The sequence below is a fragment of the Bombina bombina genome, chromosome 1 (genome assembly GCF_027579735.1).
Source record: "Bombina bombina isolate aBomBom1 chromosome 1, aBomBom1.pri, whole genome shotgun sequence".
Lineage (NCBI taxonomy): Eukaryota > Metazoa > Chordata > Amphibia > Anura > Bombinatoridae > Bombina > Bombina bombina.
This window is the reverse complement of record NC_069499.1, coordinates 13,374,767-13,400,811: the sequence shown is the minus strand read 5'-3', so window position 1 is coordinate 13,400,811 and position 26,045 is coordinate 13,374,767. Positions and strand designations below refer to the sequence as shown.

Here is a 26,045-nt window from a genome sequence, read left to right as displayed (position 1 = left end):
TGTGGTTTCCCTGTATACCACTAACCATCACTTACACCGAAGAGCCGGGCACAACACACACTCTGCGCCATCTCCCTCCCATGCTATCTGTGGTTTCCCTGTATATCACTAACCATCACTTACACCGAAGAGCCGGGCACAACACACACTCTGCGCCATCTCCCTCCCATGCTATCTGTGGTTTCCCTGTATACCACTAACCATCACTTACACCGAAGAGCCGGGCACAGCACACACTCTGCGCCATCTCCCTCCCATGCTATCTGTGGTTTCCCTGTATACCACTAACCATCACTTACACCGAAGAGCCGTGCACAGCACACACTCTGCGCCATCTCTCCCATGCTATCTGTGGTTTCCCTGTATACCACTAACCATCACTTACACCGAAGAGCCGGGCACAACACACACTCTGCGCCATCTCCCTCCCATGCTATCTCTGGTTTCCCTGTATACCACTAACCATCACTTACACCGAAGAGCCAGGCACAACACACACTCTGCGCCATCTCTCCCATGCTATCTGTGGTTTCCCTGTATACCACTAACCATCACTTACACCGAAGAGCCAGGCACAACACACACTCTGCGCCATCTCCCTCCCATGCTATCTGTGGTTTCCCTGTATACCACTAACCATCACTTACACCGAAGAGCCGTGCACAGCACACACTCTGCGCCATCTCCCTCCCATGCTATCTGTGGTTTCCCTGTATACCACTAACCATCACTTACACCGAAGAGCCGTGCACAGCACACACTCTGCGCCATCTCCCTCCCATGCTATCTGTGGTTTCCCTGTATACCACTAACCATCACTTACACCGAAGAGCCGGGCACAGCACACACTATGCTCATTATAAATGCACATCTGGTCAGTAAGCAATATCTTAAGCTCACATCTGTTTCTATATGAAGATACCTTTACAACTTAAGATTCTATATGAATATACCTTTACAACTTAAGATTCCTATATACATTAACTCATATGTAAGAAACCTTGTGCTTGCCCATTAGTCGCTGGGTAATATGGGACCATCACTTCTAAGTATGCTTTGTATCCAAAGCCAAAACCACAGGGATTTAGTGCCATAAACCAGTTTAAGATTTCACATATAGTTAAAGGGACACTGAACCCAAATTATTTTGTTTGTGATTCAGACAGAGCAGCAATTTTAAGCAACTTTCTAATTTACTCCTATTAATTTGTCTTCATTCTCTTGCTATCTTTATTTGAAAAAGAAGGCATCTAAGCAATTTTTTGGTTCCGACCCTGGACCGCACTTGTTTATTGGTCGTTTAAATTAATCCACCAATCAGCAAGAACAACCCAGGTTGTTCACCAAAAATGGGCCGGCATCTAAACTTGCATTCTTGCTTTTCAAATAAGGATACCAAGAGAATGAAGAAATTTGATAATAGGAGTAAATTAGAAAGTTGCTTAAAATTGCGGCTCTATCTGAATCACGAAACAATAAAAACATAATTTATCTAAGAACTTACCTGATAAATTTATTTCTTTCATATTGGCAAGAGTCCATGAGCTAGTGACGTATGGGAGATACAATCCTACCAGAAGAGGCAAAGTTTCCCAAACCTCAAAATGCCTATAAATACACCCCTCACCACACCCACAAATCAGTTTAACGCATAGCCAAGAAGTGGGGTGATAAAGAAAGAAGTAAAAAGCATCAAAGAAATTTGGAAATAATTGTGCTTTATACAAAAAAATCATAATTACTAGTGATGCACCGAAATGGAAATTCTGGACCGAAACCGAATCTCCGGGAGGCACTTGGCCGAAAACCGAAACCGATACCGAAAATGTATTTTTTCAAATTAGTTTTTTTTAGGGTTTTTTTGCATAATTAGAGCCAATAAAAAAAGCCCACACTTTTATTGAAAGTAATACACTAAAATTGGACAAAAATATCTTAAAAACAATAATATGCTACACAATAATTTTGCCAAGAAAAAAAAAACCAGGCAAAAAATAATGCCATTTTCGACCAAAATGTTTTTGCGTCCAAAATTTTGGTGCATCCCTACTTAAAACAATTATAAATATCAATATACTGTATTATTCTTCATTTAGTTCTATGTAACAATCATATTTAACAGTTTTTTTTTACCAATTATCCAAATAAAAACTCATTATATGCAGAACAGTAAGTGAAGTAATAAACTTAAACAGCAGCTCTAGGCTAGCATCAAATTTGAAATATGCTACACAATAATTTTACCGAAACTAACAGGCAAAAAAAAACGAAAACCAAAATAGCCAAAAATGCAATTTTCGGCCGAAACTTTCTGCGGCCGAAAATTCGGTGCATCCCTAATAATTACCATAAAAAGGGTGGGCCTCATGGACTCTTGCCAATATGAAAGAAATGAATTTATCAGGTAAGTTCTTACATAAATTATGTTTCCTTTCATGTAATTGGCAAGAGTACATGAGTTAGTGACGTATGGTTTAGAAATACCAAAGATGTGGAACTCCATGCAAGAGTCACTAGAGAGGGAGGGATAAAAATAAATAACAGCCATTTTCCGCTGAAAAAGTAATCCACAACCCAAAATATAAGTTATTCTCATAATGAAAAGAAAAACTTAAAACATCAGCAGAAGAATCAAACTGAAACAGCTGCCTGAAGAAATTTTCTACCAAAAACTGCTTCTGAAGAAGCAAATACATCAAAATGGTAGCATTTAGTAAATGTATGCAAAGAGGACCAAGTTGCCGCTTTGCAAATCTGATCAACTGAAGCTTCATTCTTAAAAGCCCACAAAGTGGAGACTGATCTAATAGAATGAGCTGTAATTCTCTGAGGCGGGGCCTGACCCGACTCCAAATAAGCTTGATGAATCAAAAGCTTTAACCAAGAAGCCAATGAAATAGCAAAGGCCTTCTGACCTTTCCTAGGACCAGAAAATATAACAAATAGACTAGAAGTCTTCCTGAAATCTTTAGTAGATTTAACATAATATTTCAAAGCTCTTACAACATCCAAAGAACGTAAGGATCTTTCCAAAGAATTCTTAGGATTAGGACACAAGGAAGGGACAACAATTTCTCTACTAATGTTAGAATTCACAACCTTAGGTAAAAATTTAAATGAAGTCCACAAAACCGCCTTATCCTGATGAAAAATCAGAAAAGGAGATTCACAAGAGAGATAACTCAGAAAATCTTCTAGCAGAAGAGATGGCCAAAAGAAACAACACTTTCCAAGAAAGTAGTTTAATGTCCAAAGAATGCATGGGTTCAAACGGAGGAGCCTGTAAAGTCTTCAAAATCAAATTAAGTCTCCAAAGAGGAGAAATTTATTTAATGACAGGTTTAATACGAACTAAAGCCTGTACAAAACAGTGAATATCAGGAAGATTAGCAATCTTTCTGCAAAATAAAACAGAAAGAGCAGAGATTTGTCCCTTCAAGGAACTTGCAGACAAACCCTTATCCAAACCATCCTGAAGAAACCCTTGTCTGAGAAATCAAACTTTTTAGTAAATTGATCCTCCAACCATGTTTTTGAAGAAACAACACTAGTTGATTCGTATAAGATTCTGCAGAACGCAAAGACTGAGCTAGTACCAAGATATCGTCCAAATAAGGAAACACTGCAATACCCTGTTCTCTGATTACAGAGAGTAGGGCACAGAGAACCTTTGAAAAGATTCTTGGAGCTGTTGCTAGGCCAAATGGAAGAGCAACAAATTGGTAATGCTTGTCTAGAAAAGAGAATCTCAGGAACTGATAGTGATCTGGATGAATCTGAATATGAAGATATGCATCCTGCAAGTCTATTGTAGACATATGTCGTCTTTGCTGAACAAAAGGCAGAATAGTCCTTATAGTCACCATCTTGAAAGTTGGTACTCTTACATAACGATTCCAAATTTTCAGATCCAGGACTGGTCTGAATAAATTTTCTCTCTTTGTGACAATGAATAGATTTGAATAAAACTCCAGACCTTGTTCCTGAAGAGGAACTGGCATGATTACCCCTGAAACCTCCAGGTCTGAAACACACTTCAGAAAAGCCTGAGCCTTTACTGGATTTACTGGGATGCGTGAGAGAAAATATCTTCTCACAGGAGGTCTTACTCTGAATCCTATTCAGTACCCCTGAGAGACAATGCTCTGAATCCATTGATTTTGGACAGAATTTATCCAAACATCCTTAAAAAACCTTAAAGTGAAGGTAAAGTTTCTTCATTGTGAACACATCAATGCATAACTTAATATTACAATTAATATTACAATTAGCTAATCGCTAAGTTTATTTCAATAAAAAAGTTAAAATTTCAGACTTATATATATATATATATTACCCTATATATATTACCCTATATATATATATTACCCTATAGTTTTGATGCTAACTCCACCCAACCTTTTCTTTCCTGGTTTTCTGTGCTGTGACGTATAGAGCGGTCCCACCCGCTCTATACGTATCTCAAAAGCGCATTCACGAGTCTCAGTTAAAATGCGCATGCGCAAATCGGCTCTCTACTGCACTTGTCAGTATCTGAGCCGTCCGGTAGCTGATGGCATATTAGGGGTATTCGTAAAGTAAACTAAAACGCATGCGAGAAACGGGAGCGAGCATGGATTTCTCAATAAGGTAAAAAAGAATAGCGCATGCGCAGGCCAACAAGCTGGTGATGACGTTATAGTGACGGCCGCCTAACGGCCAGATTTTCAATTGGATCCTCTGAAAACGTGATCAACACAGAAAAAAAAAAAGTTATAACGGGTTGAATTTGCGGACCTTCATAAATTGATTAATAACGGGTATAAATTTGTTTACACTTATATTTAAAAAAAATGATGAATTAAAGTCATATTGTTTTGGGACAAAGAAAGTTATTGCAGATCGACAACCTGGCAACTTTATCTTCACTTTAATCTGCCCCCTACTAGCTGTGCTGGAATGAGGGCCGCACCTTCATGCGGACTTAGGGGCTGACTGGTTTCTTAAAAGGCTTGGATTTATTCCAATTTGAGGAAGGCTTCCAATTGGAAACAGATTCTTTGGGGGAAGGATTAGGTTTTTGTTCCTTATTTTGACGAAAGGAAAGAAAACGATTAGAAGCCCTAGATTTACCCTTAGGTTTTTTTATCCTGAGGCAAAAAAAAAACTCCCTTCCCCCCAGTAACAGTTGAAATAATAGAAAACCAAATAAATTATTACCTTGGAAAGAAAGAGATAGAATTCTAGACTTAGATGTCATATCAGCATTCCAAGATTTAAGCCACAAAGCTCTTCTAGCTAAAATAGCTAAAGAGATGGATCTAACATCAATTTTGATAATATAAAAAATAGCATCACAAATAAAATGATTAGCATATTGCAGTAAGCAAACAATGCTAGATAAGTGTGGTATACCTTTAACTCTAACCCCTCCTATTTGGTCTCCACCCTATTTAAGGACTACCTGTAACACTCATTTACTGCCTGATTATTGAAGTCATACCTACTCTGTTGTAGCATTCCTTATTTCAGGTCTCCTATTGCTTGTATCCTGTGCAAAGTAATTTACTATATTTACTTTTGCTTCATATTGAATCTCTTATGATATTATCGCTACTTTGTCATTACCGAGTCTGGATCATTCAACGGCCGGATCTACTTTTTTACCGCTACCCGGAAGTAAGCCGCATTCACACACGCTGCCTGTCCCAGACACGGATCTTCCAATGCGGTAACAGAATAACCACGGTCCTCAAGGTGGTAACGTACACGAACAAAGCTAAAGCCTTTAAACTTCATACCTGCTTGTTTTTTGTCACCATACTGAATTATTGGGCAAATCCTATTACCAGCAACATCCAATATAAACAAACATTGTGTGTCTGTGGAATGTCTGAACTTGTAAATATTTTAGGCTGTGTGTGATTGCGTGAAGTAAAAAGGATCAATTTGTTTCTACCATTTCTGATTCTGAGCGTGTCAGTATTTCTTTTTCATCTGTGGCCTCCGTTTATATATATATATATATATATATATATATATCTAACATAAGATATGTATTATATTAATAAATCCTTATGTTTATTAACACCTAAGTCAGTAGTTAATATATAAATTCATCATATATTAAATGTCTCATATTGTTTAATCAGGCTACATAGAAGTTGTTTTCTGATTACTACAAAAAAGAGCAACAAGCCCTAATTTTAGGGCTAACCTTTATAACAAATGTGCAAATGCTTGTTTACTGAAATACAAAGCTCAGAATACCACAATAAGTCAGAATCCAATTCTTGTTGCGCTAAATTCTCCAACCAAAAAGTTGATGCAGCTGCAACATCAGCCAAAGAAATCGCAGGCCTAAGAAGATGACCTGAATATAAATAGGCTTTCCTTAGATAAGATTCAAGTTTCCTATCTAAAGGATCTTTAAAAGAAGTACTATCTTCCATAGGAATAGTAGTACGTTTAGCAAGAGTAGAAATAGCCCCATCCACTTTGGGGATCTTTTCCCAAAACTCTACTGAAATAGCTGGTAAAAGGATACAATTTTGTAAACCTTGGAGGATTAAAAGGAGTACCCGGCTTATTCCATTCCTTAGAAATCATACCAGAAATAGCATCAGGAATAGGGAAAACCTCTGGAGTAACCAAAGGAGGTTTAAAAACAGAATTTAAACATTTACTAGTTTGGATATTGAGGAAGTTAGTGCTCTTGATATTAAAAGTAATTAACACTTCTTTTAACAAAGAACGAATATACTCCATTTTAAATAAGTACCTTTGTCAGTGTCAATATCTGGGGAAGGATCTTCTGAATCAGATAGATCCTCATCAGAGGAGGATAATTCATTATGTTGTCAGTCATTTGAAATTTCATCAACTTTATAAGAAGTTTTAAAAGACCGTTTACGTTTATTAGAAGGCGGAAATGCAGACAAAGCCTACTGAATAGAATCAGTAACAAATTCTTTAAAATTCAAAGGTATATCATGTACATTAGAAGTTGAAGGAACTGCAACTGGCAATGTACTATTACTGATGGACACATCTGTCTGTAAAAGTTTGACAAATGACATTTGGAGATATAATCTCCACATTTTTACAACAAATGCACTTAGCTTTGGTAGAACCGATGTCAGGCAGCAAAGTTTCAACAGATACTTCTGAGACAGGATCAGATTGAGACAAAAGAAAAGAAAAAAAAACATATAAAGCAAAATGATCAATTTCCTTATATGACAGTTTCAGGAATAAGAAAAAATGCAAATAGCATAGCCCTCTGACAAAGAAAAAGGCAAGAGACAAATAGCAAAATAAATAAAAATAATGAAAAAAATTTGGCGCCAAGTATGACGCACAACATAACTGAATTTTTTTGCCGCCAACCATGTCCAGAAATGACACACACGCGTCACTGACGCACCCTGTGTGAAGAAATCGGCGTCAACTATGACGCCGGAAATGACGAACTTGCGTCAACGGACGTGCCTTTCGCGCCAAAAAATTCTCGCGCCAAGAATGACGCAATAAAGTGTAGCATTTGGCGCACCCACGAGCCTAATCCAGCCCGCAATTTGAAAATGTAGTCAATTGAAAAAAGACAAAACCCCAGGTAAGAAAAAAAAATTCTTAAAATGTACTTTCCCCAAATATGAAACTGACAATCTGCAAAAGGAAATACATGAACCTGACTCATGGCAAATATAAGTACAATACATATATTTAGAACTTTATATAAATGCATAAAGTGCCAAACCATAGCTGAGGTGTCTTAAATAATAAAAACCTACTTACCCAAAGACACCCATCCACATATAGCAGATAGCCAAACCAGTACTAAAACAGTTATTAGTAGAGGTAATGGTATAGGAGAGTATATCGTCGATCTGAATAAGGGAGGTAGGAGATGAATCTCTATGACCGATAACAGAGAACCTATGAAATAGATCTCCCGTGAGGAAAACCATTGCATTCAATAGGTGATACTCCCTTCACATCCCTCTGACATTCGCTGTACTCTGAGAGGAACCGGGCTTCAAAAAGCTGAGAAGCGCATTATCAACGTAGTAATCTTAGCACAAACTTACTTCACCACCTCCATAGGAGGCAAAGTTTGTAAAACTGAATTGTGGGTGTGGTGAGGGGTGTATTTATAGGCATTTTGAGGTTTGGGAAACTTTGCCCCTCCTGGTAGGATTGTATATCCCATACGTCACTAGCTCATGGACTCTTGCCAATTACATGAAAGAAATTTGGGTTCAGTGTCCCTTTAAGTGAGAGTACTTAGTTTTAGGTTTATGCTTCCGCAAACTCTACCAATAACTAACGGCAGTTAATGATTATGACTCATGCAGCTAGTGAGAAATGCTTACTTCTGAATGCTGCACCTTGATCTGCCCTCCCTTATCAGCATTGCCCGTTTGGTGTGCTTAGCTTTATATTGCACCTGTGCACACACTTCGCTCCCATGTGAAAGACCTCTATTGTAATACATGCACAGCTCTATGTATATAGCACAGCTGTAGCCGACACCTATGGAACGAGTGAAGCCAAATGTGTGTGCACACTGCTCCAGAACTGCATTCTGTACAACACATTGGGGATATAACAACTTCTGTGTATAGAAATGGTAGAGAGTTTAAAGTGAATGTCAATTTTGATGCTAAAAAGCCCGGTTTTAAAAAGTTTGATTAAAAACAGGGGCACTTTAATTCATCAAATTACATTTCACTCCTGTTGTGAGAGAAAAAAAAAAAAAAAAAAAAAAACTTACCTTTTAAACTTGACAGCAGCTCCAGCTTCCTCCGGTCGTTGCAAGCCATTTCTGATGTCAGAAATGATGGAGAGGTCAATCTCCAATCACAGCTTTCCCCCCCAAGGGAATCAGTGTCTGATTCAATGCCGTGATTGGAGGAAGCCGGATTCCTCATGTTAGACCCAGGAAGAGGCTTTGCAACGGGTGGAGGAGGCTGGGGCGGCTGTCAAGTTTAAAAAAGGTAAGTTGTTTTTTTTTCACAACAGGAGTGAAATGTAAATTTTGATGAATTATAGTGCCCCTGTTTTTAATAGAATTTTTAAAGACCGGGCACTTTAGCATCCAAATTTACATTCACTTTAAACACCAACTCGATGGTGGTATTGAAGGTGTTAATGCATAACTTCAGTTATGAGATGTATTATGTCGTTTTTAGAAACAAACTAATCCGTTACCATTCGCAGTAATGAAAACCTAACACAAATAAGAACATTTCCCCTTGTTCCTTTAACTACATTATTATGTATCTAGTATGTCCTGTCAGTTTATGTCACTACATGTTGTAGTACTATAGGGTCACAGCCCAGAATCCTCCACAATGATAGGAAACGTTAGCAAAATAATAAAAATGATCTTCTATACTGAGATCAAATTTCCAACTTGAAGCATAAAAAAAAACTTATTAAAAAGTAGCTGAGATCATAATCCTGCAGCGGCTGTGGTAGGTTCTCTTTATGCCTGAGGAGCATGCGGTATTTCACTGCAATAAGATCACACACTAGCGAGCAGAGGTACGCGGATTACTACAGTGGTTACACTTGTGCTTCTCTTCTAACTGGGTATTAAAAACTAAATACAATTCATGCACATAACTCTCATAATGGGTGCTGCCATTTTGAAATCTAGGGTTTTACTGGAGGTCAGAGAAACAACACGGCGGTACTTATGACTAGAGGGAGGAGTTACACACGTGCATACAGGTCAGTGACAGCTAGATTAGAACAGGGCGGTACCCATGACTAGAGGGAGGAGCTACACATGTGCATACAGGTCAGCGACAGCTAGATTAGAACACGGCGGTACTTATGACTAGAAGGAGGAGTTACACACGTGCATACAGGTCAGTGACAGCTAGATTAGAACAGGGCGGTACCCATGACTAGAGGGAGGAGCTATACATGCGCATACAGGTCAGTGACAGCTAGATTAGAACAGGGCGGTACTTATGACTAGAGGGAGGAGTTACACACGTGAATACAGGTCAGCGACAGCTAGATTAGAACAGGGCGGTACTTATGACTAGAGGGAGGAGCTACACATGTGCATACAGGTCAGTGACAGCTAGATTAGAACAGGGCGGTACCCATGACTAGAGGGAGGAGTTACACACGTGCATACAGGTCAGCGACAGCTAGATTAGAACAGGGCGGTACCCATGACTAGAAGGAGGAGTTACACACGTGCATACAGGTCAGTGACAGCTAGATTAGAACAGGGCGGTACTTATGACTAGAGGGAGGAGCTACACATGTGCATACAGGTCAGTGACAGCTAGATTAGAACAGGGCGGTACCCATGACTAGAGGGAGGAGTTACACACGTGCATACAGGTCAGCGACAGCTAGATTAGAACAGGGCGGTACCCATGACTAGAGGGAGGAGTTACACACGTGCATACAGGTCAGCGACAGCTAGATTAGAACACGGCGGTACCCATGACTAGAGGGAGGAGTTATACACGTGCATACAGGTCAGCGACAGCTAGATTAGAACAGGGCGGTACCCATGACTAGAGGGAGGAGTTACACACGTGCATACAGGTCAGCGACAGCTAGATTAGAACACGGCGGTACCCATGACTAGAGGGAGGAGTTACACACGTGCATACAGGTCAGCAACAGCTAGATTAGAACACGGCGGTACTTATGACTAGAGGGAGGAGCTACACATGTGCATACAGGTCAGTGACAGCTAGATTAGAACAGGGCGGTACCCATGACTAGAGGGAGGAGCTACACACGTGCATACAGGTCAGCGACAGCTAGATTAGAACAGGGCGGTACCCATGACTAGAGGGAGGAGCTACACACGTGCATACAGGTCAGCGACAGCTAGATTAGAACAGGGCGGTACCCATGACTAGAGGGAGGCGCTACACACGTGCATACAGGTCAGTGACAGCTAGATTACAACACGGTGGTACCCATGACTAGAGGGAGGAGTTACACACGTGCATACAGGTCAGTGACAGCTAGATTAGAACACGGCGGTACTTATGACTAGAGGGAGGAGCTACACATGTGCATACAGGTCAGTGACAGCTAGATTACAACACGGCGGTACTTATGACTAGAGGGAGGAGTTACACATGTGCATACAGGTCAGTGACAGCTAGATTAGAACACGGCGGTACTTATGACTAGAGGGAGGAGTTACACACGTGCATACAGGTCAGTGACAGCTAGATTAGAACACGGCGGTACTTATGACTAGAGGGAGGAGCTACACATGTGCATACAGGTCAGTGACAGCTAGATTACAACACGGCGGTACTTATGACTAGAGGGAGGAGTTACACACGTGCATACAGGTCAGTGACAGCTAGATTAGAACAGGGCGGTATTTATGACTAGAGGGAGGAGTTACACACGTGCATACAGGTCAGTGACAGCTAGATTAGAACACGGCGGTATTTATGACTAGAGGGAGGAGTTACACACGTGCATACAGGTCAGTGACAGCTAGATTAGAACAGGGCGGTACCCATGACTAGAGGGAGGAGTTACACACGTGCATACAGGTCAGCGACAGCTAGATTAGAACAGGGCGGTACCCATGACTAGAAGGAGGAGTTACACACGTGCATACAGGTCAGTGACAGCTAGATTAGAACACGGCGGTATTTATGACTAGAGGGAGGAGTTACACACGTGCATACAGGTCAGTGACAGCTAGATTAGAACAGGGCGGTACCCATGACTAGAAGGAGGAGTTACACACGTGCATACAGGTCAGTGACAGCTAGATTAGAACAGGGCGGTACTTATGACTAGAGGGAGGAGTTACACACGTGCATACAGGTCAGCGACAGCTAGATTACAACACGGCGGTACCCATGACTAGAGGGAGGAGTTACACACGTGCATACAGGTCAGCGACAGCTAGATTACAACACGGCGGTACCCATGACTAGAGGGAGGAGTTACACACGTGCATACAGGTCAGCGACAGCTAGATTACAACACGGCGGTACCCATGACTAGAGGGAGGAGTTACACACGTGCATACAGGTCAGTGACAGCTAGATTAGAACAGGGCGGTACCCATGACTAGAGGGAGGAGTTACACACGTGCATACAGGTCAGCGACAGCTAGATTAGAACAGGGCGGTACCCATGACTAGAGGGAGGAGTTACACACGTGCATACAGGTCAGTGACAGCTAGATTAGAACACGGCGGTACCCATGACTAGAGGGAGGAGTTACACATGTGCATACAGGTCAGTGACAGCTAGATTAGAACACGGCGGTACTTATGACTAGAGGGAGGAGTTACACACGTGCATACAGGTCAGTGACAGCTAGATTAGAACACGGCGGTACTTATGACTAGAGGGAGGAGTTACACACGTGCATACAGGTCAGTGACAGCTAGATTAGAACACGGCGGTACCCATGACTAGAGGGAGGAGTTACACACGTGCATACAGGTCAGTGACAGCTAGATTAGAACACGGCGGTACCCATGACTAGAGGGAGGAGTTACACACGTGCATACAGGTCAGCGACAGCTAGATTAGAACAGGGCGGTACCCATGACTAGAGGGAGGCGCTACACACGTGCATACAGGTCAGCGACAGCTAGATTAGAACAGGGCGGTACCCATGACTAGAGGGAGGAGTTACACACGTGCATACAGGTCAGCGACAGCTAGATTAGAACAGGGCGGTACCCATGACTAGAGGGAGGAGTTACACACGTGCATACAGGTCAGCGACAGCTAGATTAGAACAGGGCGGTACCAATGACTAGAGGGAGGAGTTACACCCGTGCATACAGGTCAGCGACAGCTAGATTAGAACAGGGCGGTACCCATGACTAGAGGGAGGAGCTACACACTTGCATACAGGTCAGCGACAGCTAGATTACAACACGGCGGTACCCATGACTAGAGGGAGGCGCTACACACGTGCATACAGGTCAGCAACTGCTAGATTACAACACGGCGGTACCCATGACTAGAGGAAGGAGCTACACACGTGCATACAGGTCAGCAACTGCTAGATTACAACACGGCGGTACCCATGACTAGAGGAAGGAGCTACACACGTGCATACAGGTCAGCGACAGCTAGATTACAACACGGCGGTACCCATGACTAGAGGGAGGAGCTACACACGTGCATACAGGTCGGCGACCACTAGATTACAACACGGCGGTACCCATGACTAGAGGGAGGCGCTACACACGTGCATACAGGTCAGCAACTGCTAGATTACAACACGGCGGTACCCATGACTAGAGGGAGGAGCTACACACGTGCATACAGGTCAGCGACAGCTAGATTAGAACACAGCGGTACCCATGACTAGAGGGAGGAGATACACACGTGCATACAGGTCAGCGACAGCTAGATTACAACACGGCGGTACCCATGACTAGAGGGAGGAGCTACACACGTGCATACAGGTCAGCGACAGCTAGATTACAACATGACGGTACCCATGACTAGAAGGAGGAGCTACACACATGCATACAGGTCAGCACTGGTGAGTAGAGACCGCTAGATTACAAAATGGCGGTACCCATGAGTAGAGGGAGGAGCTGCACACGTGCATCTAAGTTGACGACAGCTAGATTACAACATGGCAGTACCCATGACGAGAGGGAGGAGCTACACACGTGCATACAGGTCAGCACTGGTGAGTAGAGACAACTAGATTAAAAAATGGCGGTACCCATGACTAGAGGGAGGAGCTACACACGTGCATCTAAGTTGGCAACAGCTAGATTACAACATGGCAGTACCCATGACGAGAGGGAGGTGGGGAATTACTATACTTATAAAATGTATTTAGTGTTTTATGTCCCTTTAAGCTCCTATTTTGCTGTTGAGCCCAAAACAGTTGTTTAATCCTGTGAGGGGAGACCAGTCGCTTCAAGGTGGTTATTTAACACTACTCTAAGATCTCCAAACAAGGGTAGTTCCCCGTTCTCATACAGACCTGCATCTCCACCCATTCCATACGCACCCAGTCACCCAGATTCTCCCCATACACGCACCAACAAACCCTATGCTCCCCCCTTCGTCCTCCCCCTACAGTAAGTGAACACCCCCCTCCCTTCTCCAGTAAGTGAACCCCCCTCCAGTAAGTGTACACACCCCTCCATTTTCCCCACTAGAATAAGTGCACAGCACCCACCGTTCTCCCTCCCTACAATAAGTGCACACACTCGCTTCCGTTCTACCCCCTACAATAAGTGCACCCTCACCGTCCTCCCATTACAGTAAGTGCACACCCTCTCCGTCCTCCCCATATGGTAAGTGCACATGCACCATTTGTCCTATTTACAGCCATATTGTGAACTCTACATGCTAACCTCATGTCAACTTCATTGAATGTTGTAAGCATTGCGCAGGTGTTCTGGGCTTCCTTCAGACGCTGTGCAATTCTCTGCCGCATTCGATTAATCTTCACCTAGGGGATGGGAAGGGGTCAGACATTTTTTGAGGGGAACAAAGACAGAATATTAAAACAACCAAACTTAGGAGACATAGGGCAGAACAAGATAGACAGCAGGGAAGGGCAAGCCTCTCTTTAAACAGAAAATATTAACTCAATCACATCATATTCTGTCACTGGTGAATCCTCATATACTTACTGGCCTGCAGTTACCAGAACCTTCCCTAAGGTGAGGCTGCATGCTCCCAGCCACCTGAAACTACTTCTGACAAAAATGGGGGGGGGGGGAGTTCATAAAGGGGTAACATCACAGTTTTTAAACAGAGGATTGACAATGGTTACAAGAGCAAAGCCAGATAGAAGCAGATATTGACATGGGGTGTCGGAAGGGTAACACTGACTCTTTGCTCTGATCGGGAGCCAGCAGCACTTGGGCTCTCAGAAACTGGGGCAGCGGGTGATGGCTTCAATGCAGACACTGCGATAAGAAAAAGAAACAAATTAGACTGTGCCAACTAATGGTATTACTGTACCAAACATCACCAATGACAATTATATGCACAGTATTACTACCCCATACTGCCATAACTATTTGTACCTCATACACAAAATGTATCAGACTATTCAGTGACTTAGGTGCTTCTGCTATTTATCTTTGACAAAAAGCAAATGCCCCCCCAAAAGCTTTCCCAGCGCTCACCAGGTTTGGTTTCCAATGGCTGAGCAGATACTGGGGGCACTGGTGGTAGTGTGGTGGGAATGGGTCCAGCAACCTGGTCAGATGTGGGAGCAGCTGGGGGCTTCACCGCAGGGGGTGGAGTGGTTTCAGTAGGTTTAGCCTTTGTGGGAACAGCTGAGGAAACATGAAACACAGCAAATTAAGATCCATTTATCCCAACAACATCCCCCTCCCTTCAGCTGATGGTTTCAAGTCCAACATGCGAATTAACCATCTGCCACCAGCCCTCCTCAGCACCTTACCTCCTGACTTCCGAAGAACAAACAGTGGTGTGCCGCCCTCCACCTTCCCCCCATCAGGAACCAGAAGCGCCTCTATTACCCCAGCAGAGGGAGCCGGGACCTGCACTGAGGTCTGAAGAGAAGAGCACAAAATATAAAAATTCAAATACTCCAAGAAGCCAGAGCAAGCTGCAAGAAACAGACACCACTGACCACAATGACATCAAACCGACCTTATCAGTCTCAATCTCACATACGACTTGATCTTCAGACACTGTGTCGCCGACAGCTACAAGACACAAAATGAAAATGTTATAGCGAGAGCGCCGTATGTGCCGGTGGTGCAGCAGCTCCTGGGATACCACAAGCAGCTCTATGTGTGCAAAGAGGAACAAGAGGCTCAACAGAACATCTGTGCTGCAAATGTTAGCACAGAGTATTAATTGCTGAGTGTTAGCCGGTCTAACCAGTCTTTCCCGAACGGAAGGCGGAGCGGTTCCCTGAGACTGCAGCTCAGTAAGTACCTACAGAGTGTTCCGCACAAGTATAAGGACGGAATAACCATAGTCTGTCACCTTATAGTGCTTAATACAAACTCTTCATATCACTTTAACAAGTTTAAGTAAAACATCAAATTTCTTCTTTCATGATTCAAACAGAGTACAATAAAAAAAAAGTTTATGTCTTCCTAAAACCAAAACCACTGCTCACCTTTCTCCCACCTGACATCACCTTCTGTGACAGATTCTGCAAATGCCGGGGTATTGACGGTCACCACATCTTGCCCTGAAAGAACAGGCAATAGATAAGAGGACTAAGACTCACTGTGTGCGCACCCCCCCCCCCGCACAGCCCCAGACATACGTACTGCACACTGCAGAGGTTCTGTAGAATCGGACGTTACTCAGGACAGAAGCAGATGTGCTTATAAAGAAATCATAAAGAGAGATTAAAGCTACATGACAAAATAATATTTTACATTAACCTGCTCCATGTACACATCATCAGGCAACACGCTAAGCTACCCCGCACCTCTCAGCCACTCAGGCCACATGACAACCTACCCTGTACCTCAATCTACACAAACACCTCCCAGCCACTCAGGCCACTTACCCCACACCTCCAAGGCCATATACCAACCTACCTCGCACCTACCAGCCACTCAGGCCACACACCAACCTACCCCACTGTTCCTGCCTTCGATGCATACCACACAAGCACCTCACCTTTGCATTTAAGTTCACCCTGTCCCTCAGCCTCACTGCCCACACTTCCTGCCCTTACTGCTCGTATCCCCCAGCCCTGCACCCATACACTCTTCACAACTACCTTACAGCCTCAATACTCACTCGGGCAACATAAGGAGAGAAAATAAGATAGTTCCCGAGCACTCAAATAAAAAGGAGATCATCTATGTACCTCTTGTACATCACAACTCTTCCCATATGGCGGCAATTCTCTCCATATACATGGGATAGCTCCCACCACCCCATGTATAAATTTGCAAAGGCTGGGGCAAACGTTGCCCCCATCGCTGTTCCTCTCTTCTGGAGATAGAAATTGCCACCAAAGGAGAAGTAGAAGTACAAGACTCTTAGGATAATACTTTTATGTGTACTGGTATAGCCTGTATAAGTATCAAGGAAAAATGCAATAGCCACCATACCTTTATCCAATGGTATGCTTGAATATAAACTTACAACATCAATCGTCATCCAGGAAAAACCTGCTTCCCAGTTTATTCTTTTAAGCATAACCAGAAGATGCTTAGTATCCTTTAAGAAAGAGGGCAAAATCCTTTCCACTTCCCAATATTGCAAGGGATTGGGGCATACTATGGTTTATAATGGATACATTTCTAACCATAGCCCTGATTGTGTGTATATATATATATATATACACGCATCATCTAACCATTCTACTGGAAATTATGTATGGCTTATACAGTCTTATTGTGTGAACATTTAACAGGATATTATTCCTAACATGGATAATGAATATTTTCAATTTTCATTTGATACTAAGGTGATATAAGGTTAGGTGATCTGAACAAAACATATAAGAGGTATATGCCACATATACTGTGAATATATATTCTTTAGTCCCTATTAGTCATGTTTTTTTAGTCTTTTCCGTGCAATCCGTGAGCCTTTTTTGGTGCACACCTGCCTGAGTTTATCTGCTGTTATCACCTATGTGTCTGTTTTATTACCATTGACCCCTATTGTATTTTCTCAGTATTTGATGAATAGGAGGGTTTTCCTCCAGTTGCACCCCTTACGGAGCTCATACACAGTTTCTGTGCAATTATATAATACTGAGTATAATATATCTTTTCAAATCAGATAATATTACTTATTAATGCTTGTTACCTGGGTATGCTGGCTCCTTCCCTATTCAATATTTTAATCTAAGTTTTATACACAGCTGCACTGGTAGTTCCTTCTCTCTCTTAATTATATTTATTAAACTCGTCAGCCTCTTCTGTCGTGTGCTTCCATTATAGCTTTATTTCAGTGCTCTGGAACGATCCTATTTTCTCTCCTTATGCTACCTTAGTTATTACCTGGATAGTGAGCACCCCCATCATATATTATTGCTGTTGGGTTATATTACCCAATAATCTATAGCGCCAGCTGACATAAGACTGTATTAATTCCATCTATGGGGTTTTTATAGACGTTATACTTATGTCAATAGACAGTCAACCTCCTCCCTGTTATTGCATGCCTACAGCCTACATTCCCTGGCCTCACTACCAAAACATTACCCCCCCCCCCCTGCACTTCACGGCCTCACCACCCACACACATCATTACTACAAAAACATTCCCCCCCCCCACCCCCCATGCTCTTCATGGCCTCACTAGCACCACCCCTGCACATCACACCCCTGCACTTCATGGCCTCACTAGCACCACCCCTGCACATCACACCCCTGCACTTCATTGCCTCACTAGCACCACCCCTGCACATCACTGCTACACAAATACTCACTGCCCTGCACATCACACCCCTGCACTTCATGGCCTCACTAGCACCACCCCTGCACATCACTGCTACACAAATACTCACTGCCCTGCACATCACTGCTACACAAATACTCACTGCCCTGCACATCACACCCCTGCACTTCATGGCCTCACAAGCACCACCCCTGCACATCACTGCTACACAAATACTCACTGCCCTGCACATCACTGCTACACAAATACTCACTGCCCTGCACATCACTGCTACACAAATACTCACTGCCCTGCACATCACTGCTACACAAATACTCACTGCCCTGCACATCACTGCTACACAAATACTCACTGCCCTGCACATCACTGCTACACAAATACTCACTGCCCTGCACATCACACCCCTGCACTTCATGGCCTCACTAGCACCACCCCTGCACATCACTGCTACACAAATACTCACTGCCCTGCACATCACACCCCTGCACTTCATGGCCTCACTAGCACCACCCCTGCACATCACACCCCTGCACTTCATGGCCTCACTAGCACCACCCCTGCACATCACACCCCTGCACTTCATTGCCTCACTAGCACCACCCCTGCACATCACTGCTACACAAATACTCACTGCCCTGCACATCACACCCCTGCACTTCATGGCCTCACTAGCACCACCCCTGCACATCACTGCTACACAAATACTCACTGCCCTGCACATCACACCCCTGCACTTCATGGCCTCACTAGCACCACCCCTGCACATCACACCCCTGCACTTCATTGCCTCACTAGCACCACCCCTGCACATCACTGCTACACAAATACTCACTGCCCTGCACATCACACCCCTGCAGTTACTCACCAGCGATTTGTGTCTTTTCCCATACTCACAGGGCACCCAGATATTCCTGTAATACAAACAATAAATGTCTCCTAGTTATTTAACACCAAAGACAAACACAGCAAAAATTACTCACCCACTAGAGGGCGCCGCTGAAACTCCCCCTGCAAGAGAAACAGAGAGTCAGTTATACAGCAAAAAGCTAAGATACAATGACTTTATACCAGCAATACACTCCCCAGCCTCACTGTCTCCCCTACACTATGGGACTGCGGGAGTAATTAAATTAATGTCACTCTCTCCCTGTTTCCCACTTAGTTCCCTACCCAACTTTACCCAATATCTCCCACTACCCCCTCATCCTAACTCACCTCTGTACTGACTCATCACTTGATGAAAGCCACTTCAGTTTCTCTCCACTAATATTTCCTGTTTCCCCCGTGTCCCCTTCCCATTTATCTCCCTTCTTGTTAAGACTCCCCTCTCTCATCTCTCAGTCACCTGCTCGCTAGTCGCCCTGTCCCTCTCTCAGTCGCTAGTCGCCCTGTCCCTCTCTCAGTCACTAGTCGCCCTGTCCCTCTCTCAGTCACTAGTCACTCCTGTCCCTCTCTCAGTCACTAGTCACCCTGTCCCTCTCTCAGTCACTAGTCACTCCTGTCCCTCTCTCAGTCACTAGTCACTCCTGTCCCTCTCTCAGTCGCTAGTCGCCCTGTCCCTCTCTCAGTCGCTAGTCACTCCTGTCCCTCTCTCAGTCGCTAGTCACTCCTGTCCCTCTCTGTCACTAGTCACCCTGTCCCTCTCTCAGTCACTAATCACCCTGTCCCTCTCTCAGTCACTAATCACCCTGTCCCTCTCTCAGTCACTAGTCACTCCTGTCCCTCTCTCTGTCACTAGTCACACTGTCCCTCTCTCAGTCACTAGTCACCCTGTCCCTCTCTCAGTCACTAATCACCCTGTCCCTCTCAGTCACTAGTCACTCCTGTCCCTCTCTCTGTCACTAGTCACACTGTCCCTCTCTCAGTCACTAGTCACCCTGTCCCTCTCTCAGTCACTAGTCGCCGTGTCCCTCTCTCAGTCACTAGTCACTCCTGTCCCTCTCTCTGTCACTAATCACCCTGTCCCTCTCTCAGTCACTAGTCACCCTGTCCCTCTCTCAGTCACTAGTCACCCTGTCCCTCTCTCAGTCACTAGTCGCCCTGTCCCTCTCTCAGTCACTAGTCGCCCTGTCCCTCTCTCAGTCACTAGTCACTCCTGTCCCTCTCTCTGTCACTAATCACTCCTGTCCCTCTCTCAGTCACTAGTCGCCCTGTCCCTCTCTCAGTCACTAATCACCCTGTCCCTCTCTCAGTCACTAATCACCCTGTCCCTCTCTCTGTCACTAATCACCCTGTCCCTCTCTCAGTCACTAGTCACCCTGTCCCTCTCTCAGTCACTAGTCGCCCTGTCCCTCTCTCAGTCACTAGTCACTCCTGTCCCTCTCTCAGTCACTAATCACCCTGTCCCTCTCTCAGTCACTAATCACCCTGTCCCTCTCTCAGTCACTAGTCGCCCTGTCCCTCTCTCAGTCACTAGTCGCCCTGTCCCTCTCTCAGTCACTAGTCACACTGTCCCTCTCTCAGTCACTAGTCGCCCTGTCCCTCTCTCAGTCGCTAGTCGCCCTGTCCCTCTCTCAGTCACTAATCACCCTGTCCCTCTCTCAGTCACTAATCACCCTGTCCCTCTCTCAGTCACTAGTCACTCCTGTCCCTCTCTCAGTCACTAGTCACTCCTGTCCCTCTCTCAGTCACTAATCACCCTGTCCCTCTCTCAGTCACTAATCACCCTGTCCCTCTCTCAGTCACTAATCACCCTGTCCCTCTCTCAGTCACTAGTCACTCCTGTCCCTCTCTCAGTCACTAGTCACTCCTGTCCCTCTCTCAGTCACTAGTCACTCCTGTCCCTCTCTCAGTCACTAATCACCCTGTCCCTCTCTCTGTCACTAATCACCCTGTCCCTCTCTCAGTCACTAGTCACTCCTGTCCCTCTCTCTGTCACTAGTCACTCCTGTCCCTCTCTCAGTCACTAGTCACTCCTGTCCCTCTCTCAGTCACTAATCACCCTGTCCCTCTCTCAGTCACTAGTCACCCTGTCCCTCTCTCAGTCACTAGTCACTCCTGTCCCTCTCTCAGTCACTAATCACCCTGTCCCTCTCTCAGTCACTAGTCACCCTGTCCCTCTCTCAGTCACTAGTCACTCCTGTCCCTCTCTCAGTCACTAGTCACTCCTGTCCCTCTCTCAGTCACTAGTCACCCTGTCCCTCTCTCAGTCACTAGTCACTCCTGTCCCTCTCTCAGTCACTAATCACCCTGTCCCTCTCTCAGTCACTAGTCACCCTGTCCCTCTCTCAGTCACTAGTCACTCCTGTCCCTCTCTCAGTCACTAGTCACCCTGTCCCTCTCTCAGTCACTAGTCACTCCTGTCCCTCTCTCAGTCACTAATCACCCTGTCCCTCTCTCAGTCACTAGTCACCCTGTCCCTCTCTCAGTCACTAGTCACTCCTGTCCCTCTCTCAGTCACTAGTCACTCCTGTCCCTCTCTCAGTCACTAGTCACTCCTGTCCCTCTCTCAGTCACTAGTCACTCCTGTCCCTCTCTCAGTCACTAGTCACTCCTGTCCCTCTCTCAGTCACTAGTCACTCCTGTCCCTCTCTCAGTCACTAGTCACTCCTGTCCCTCTCTCAGTCACTAATCACCCTGTCCCTCTCTCAGTCACTAGTCACCCTGTCCCTCTCTCAGTCACTAGTCACTCCTGTCCCTCTCTCAGTCACTAGTCACTCCTGTCCCTCTCTCAGTCACTAGTCACACTGTCCCTCTCTCAGTCACTAGTCACACTGTCCCTCTCTCAGTCACTAGTCACCCTGTCCCTCTCTCAGTCACTAGTCACCCTGTCCCTCTCTCAGTCACTAGTCACTCCTGTCCCTCTCTCAGTCACTAGTCACCCTGTCCCTCTCTCAGTCACTAGTCACACTGTCCCTCTCTCTGTCACTAATCACCCTGTCCCTCTCTCAGTCACTAGTCACTCCTGTCCCTCTCTCTGTCACTAGTCGCCCTGTCCCTCTCTCAGTCACTAATCACCCTGTCCCTCTCTCTGTCACTAATCACCCTGTCCCTCTCTCTGTCACTAATCACCCTGTCCCTCTCTCTGTCACTAATCACCCTGTCCCTCTCTCTGTCACTAGTCGCCCTGTCCCTCTCTCAGTCACTAATCACCCTGTCCCTCTCTCTGTCACTAATCACCCTGTCCCTCTCTCTGTCACTAATCACCCTGTCCCTCTCTCTGTCACTAATCACCCTGTCCCTCTCTCAGTCACTAATCACCCTGTCCCTCTCTCAGTCACTAGTCACTCCTGTCCCTCTCTCAGTCACTAGTCACCCTGTCCCTCTCTCAGTCACTAATCACCCTGTCCCTCTCTCAGTCACTAATCACCCTGTCGCTCTCTCAGTCACTAATCACCCTGTCCCTCTCTCAGTCACTAATCACCCTGTCCCTCTCTCTGTCACTAATCACCCTGTCCCTCTCTCAGTCACTAATCACCCTGTCCCTCTCTCTGTCACTAATCACCCTGTCCCTCTCTCAGTCACTAGTCACCCTGTCCCTCTCTCAGTCACTAGTCACCCTGTCCCTCTCTCAGTCACTAATCACCCTGTCCCTCTCTCTGTCACTAATCACCCTGTCCCTCTCTCTGTCACTAATCACCCTGTCCCTCTCTCTGTCACTAATCACCCTGTCCCTCTCTCAGTCACTAATCACCCTGTCCCTCTCTCAGTCACTAATCACCCTGTCCCTCTCTCTGTCACTAATCACCCTGTCCCTCTCTCTGTCACTAATCACCCTGTCCCTCTCTCAGTCACTAATCACCCTGTCCCTCTCTCAGTCACTAATCACCCTGTCCCTCTCTCAGTCACTAATCACCCTGTCGCTCTCTCCCAGCAGTTACACATTAGTGCTGACAGCACAAATCCTACTGGGTATGTGGCATATGATAGGCACTGAGTACACTCTCCGCTACACACCAGCTCTTTCTTCCCTCCCTGCCCATCAGGCTGCCCCTCACCCGTTGTACAGCGCTCAGAGGTCGGCGCAGGACCCGGACTAGGCAGCGGGATAACATTGCAGGACAGCTCAAGGACACACCGGAAACCAGGCCGCGCAATGACCTCCAGAACGCGCGTCACTTCCGGTGGGTGTGTACCACTGGCAAGGGGGGAGCGGGATGTACCACTATGTAAAGGGGGGAGCACAACCTGCAGCACTAGTGACACAGGGAAATCCCCCTTTATCCTATCACATGCTGCTTGCTAACCTCAGCCTATCACATGCTGCTCACTAACCTCAGCCTATCACATGCTGCTTGCTAACCTCAGCCTATCACATGCTGCTCGCTAACCTCAGCCAATCACATGCTGCTCGCTAACCTCAGCCTATCACATGCTGCTTGCTAACCTCAGCCTATCACATGCTGCTCGCTAACCTCAGCCTATCACATGCTGCTCGATAACCTCAGCCTATCGCATGCTGCTCGCTAACCTCAGCCTATCGCATGCTGCTCGCTAACCTCAGCCTATCACATGCTGCTCGATAACCTCAGCCTATCGCATGCTGCTCGATAACCTCAGCCTATCGCATGCTGCTCGCTAACCTCAGCCTATCACATGCTGCTCGCTAACCTCAGCCTATCACATGCTGCTCGCTAAACTCAGCCAATCACATGCTGCTCACTAACCTCAGCCTATCACATGCTGCTTGCTAACCTCAGCCTATCACATGCTGCTCGATAACCTCAGCCTATCACATGCTGCTCACTAACCTCAGCCTATCACATGCTGCTCGCTAACCTCAGCCTATCACATGCTGCTCGCTAACCTCAGCCTATCACATGCTGCTCGCTAACCTCAGCCTATCACATGCTGCTCGCTAACCTCAGCCAATTACATGCTGCTCGCTAACCTCAACCTATCACATGCTGCTCGCTAACCTCAACCTATCACATGCTGCTCGCTAACCTCAGCCTATCACATGCTGCTCGCTAACCTCAGCCTATCACATGCTGCTCGCTAACCTCAGCCAATCACATGCTGCTCGCTAAACTCAGCCTATCACATGCTGCTCGCTAACCTCAGCCTATCACATGCTGCTCGCTAACCTCAGCCTATCACATGCTGCTCGCTAACCTCAGCCTATCACATGCTGCTCGCTAACCTCAGCCAATTACATGCTGCTCGCTAACCTCAACCTATCACATGCTGCTCGCTAACCTCAGCCTATCACATGCTGCTCGCTAACCTCAGCCTATCACATGCTGCTTGCTAACCTCAGCCAATCACATGCTGCTTGCTAAACTCAGCCTATCACATGCTGCTCGCTAACCTCAGCCTATCACATGCTGCTCGCTAACTTCAGCCTATCACATGCTGCTCGCTAACCTCAGCCAATTACATGCTGCTCGCTAACCTCAGCCTATCACATGCTGCTCGCTAACCTCAGCCTATCACATGCTGCTCGCTAACCTCAGCCTATCACATGCTGCTTGCTAACCTCAGCCAATCACATGCTGCTTGCTAAACTCAGCCAATCACATGCTGCTCGCTAACCTCATACTGCTCGCTAACCTCCACCAATCACATGCTACTCGCTAACCTCAGCCAATCACATACTGCTCGTTAATCTCAACCAATAACATGCTGCTCGCTAACCTCAGCCTATCACATGCTGCTCACTAACCTCAACCAATCACATACTGCTCACTAACCTCAACCAATAACATACTGCTCGCTAACCTCAACCAATAACATACTGCTCGCTAACCTCAACCTATCACATGCTGCTCGCTAACCTCAGCCTATCACATGCTGCTCGCTAACCTCAGCCTATCACATGCTGCTCGCTAACCTCAGCCAATCACATGCTGCTCGCTAAACTCAGCCTATCACATGCTGCTCGCTAACCTCAGCCTATCACATGCTGCTCGCTAACCTCAGCCTATCACATGCTGCTCGCTAACCTCAGCCTATCACATGCTGCTCGCTAACCTCAGCCAATTACATGCTGCTCGCTAACCTCAACCTATCACATGCTGCTCGCTAACCTCAGCCTATCACATGCTGCTCGCTAACCTCAGCCTATCACATGCTGCTTGCTAACCTCAGCCAATCACATGCTGCTTGCTAAACTCAGCCTATCACATGCTGCTCGCTAACCTCAGCCTATCACATGCTGCTCGCTAACTTCAGCCTATCACATGCTGCTCGCTAACCTCAGCCAATTACATGCTGCTCGCTAACCTCAGCCTATCACATGCTGCTCGCTAACCTCAGCCTATCACATGCTGCTCGCTAACCTCAGCCTATCACATGCTGCTTGCTAACCTCAGCCAATCACATGCTGCTTGCTAAACTCAGCCAATCACATGCTGCTCGCTAACCTCATACTGCTCGCTAACCTCCACCAATCACATGCTACTCGCTAACCTCAGCCAATCACATACTGCTCGTTAATCTCAACCAATAACATGCTGCTCGCTAACCTCAGCCTATCACATGCTGCTCACTAACCTCAACCAATCACATACTGCTCACTAACCTCAACCAATAACATACTGCTCGCTAACCTCAACCAATAACATACTGCTCGCTAACCTCAGCCAATCACATACTGCTCGTTAATCTCAACCAATAACATACTGCTCGCTAACCTCAACCTATCACATGCTGCTCACTAACCTCAACCAATCACATACTGCTCGCTAACCTCAGCCAATCACGTTGTTCCCTAATCTCAACCAATCACATGCTGCTCGCTAACCTCAGCCAATCACA

At 45.5% G+C, this 26,045-nt stretch overlaps 1 protein-coding gene across 1 annotated transcript in view; it reads right to left on the bottom strand.

Annotated features, from left to right (window-relative positions):
- Nucleotides 1–23,410, bottom strand: part of DLST (dihydrolipoamide S-succinyltransferase) — a 54,643-nt gene extending 31,233 nt beyond the window's left edge. The window contains exons 1-10 of the mRNA XM_053697198.1: nucleotides 23,285–23,410; nucleotides 19,328–19,355; nucleotides 19,213–19,258; nucleotides 16,251–16,306; nucleotides 16,094–16,168; nucleotides 15,616–15,671; nucleotides 15,404–15,515; nucleotides 15,123–15,275; nucleotides 14,824–14,900; nucleotides 14,340–14,437 (exon numbers count right to left, since the gene is read on the bottom strand). Coding sequence (XP_053553173.1) covers nucleotides 14,340–14,437; nucleotides 14,824–14,900; nucleotides 15,123–15,275; nucleotides 15,404–15,515; nucleotides 15,616–15,671; nucleotides 16,094–16,168; nucleotides 16,251–16,306; nucleotides 19,213–19,258; nucleotides 19,328–19,355; nucleotides 23,285–23,341 — 758 coding nt within the window. The 5' untranslated portion in view covers nucleotides 23,342–23,410. The remainder of the gene's footprint in view (nucleotides 1–14,339; nucleotides 14,438–14,823; nucleotides 14,901–15,122; nucleotides 15,276–15,403; nucleotides 15,516–15,615; nucleotides 15,672–16,093; nucleotides 16,169–16,250; nucleotides 16,307–19,212; nucleotides 19,259–19,327; nucleotides 19,356–23,284) is intronic.
- Between the last annotated feature and the right edge of the window lie 2,635 nt (nucleotides 23,411–26,045).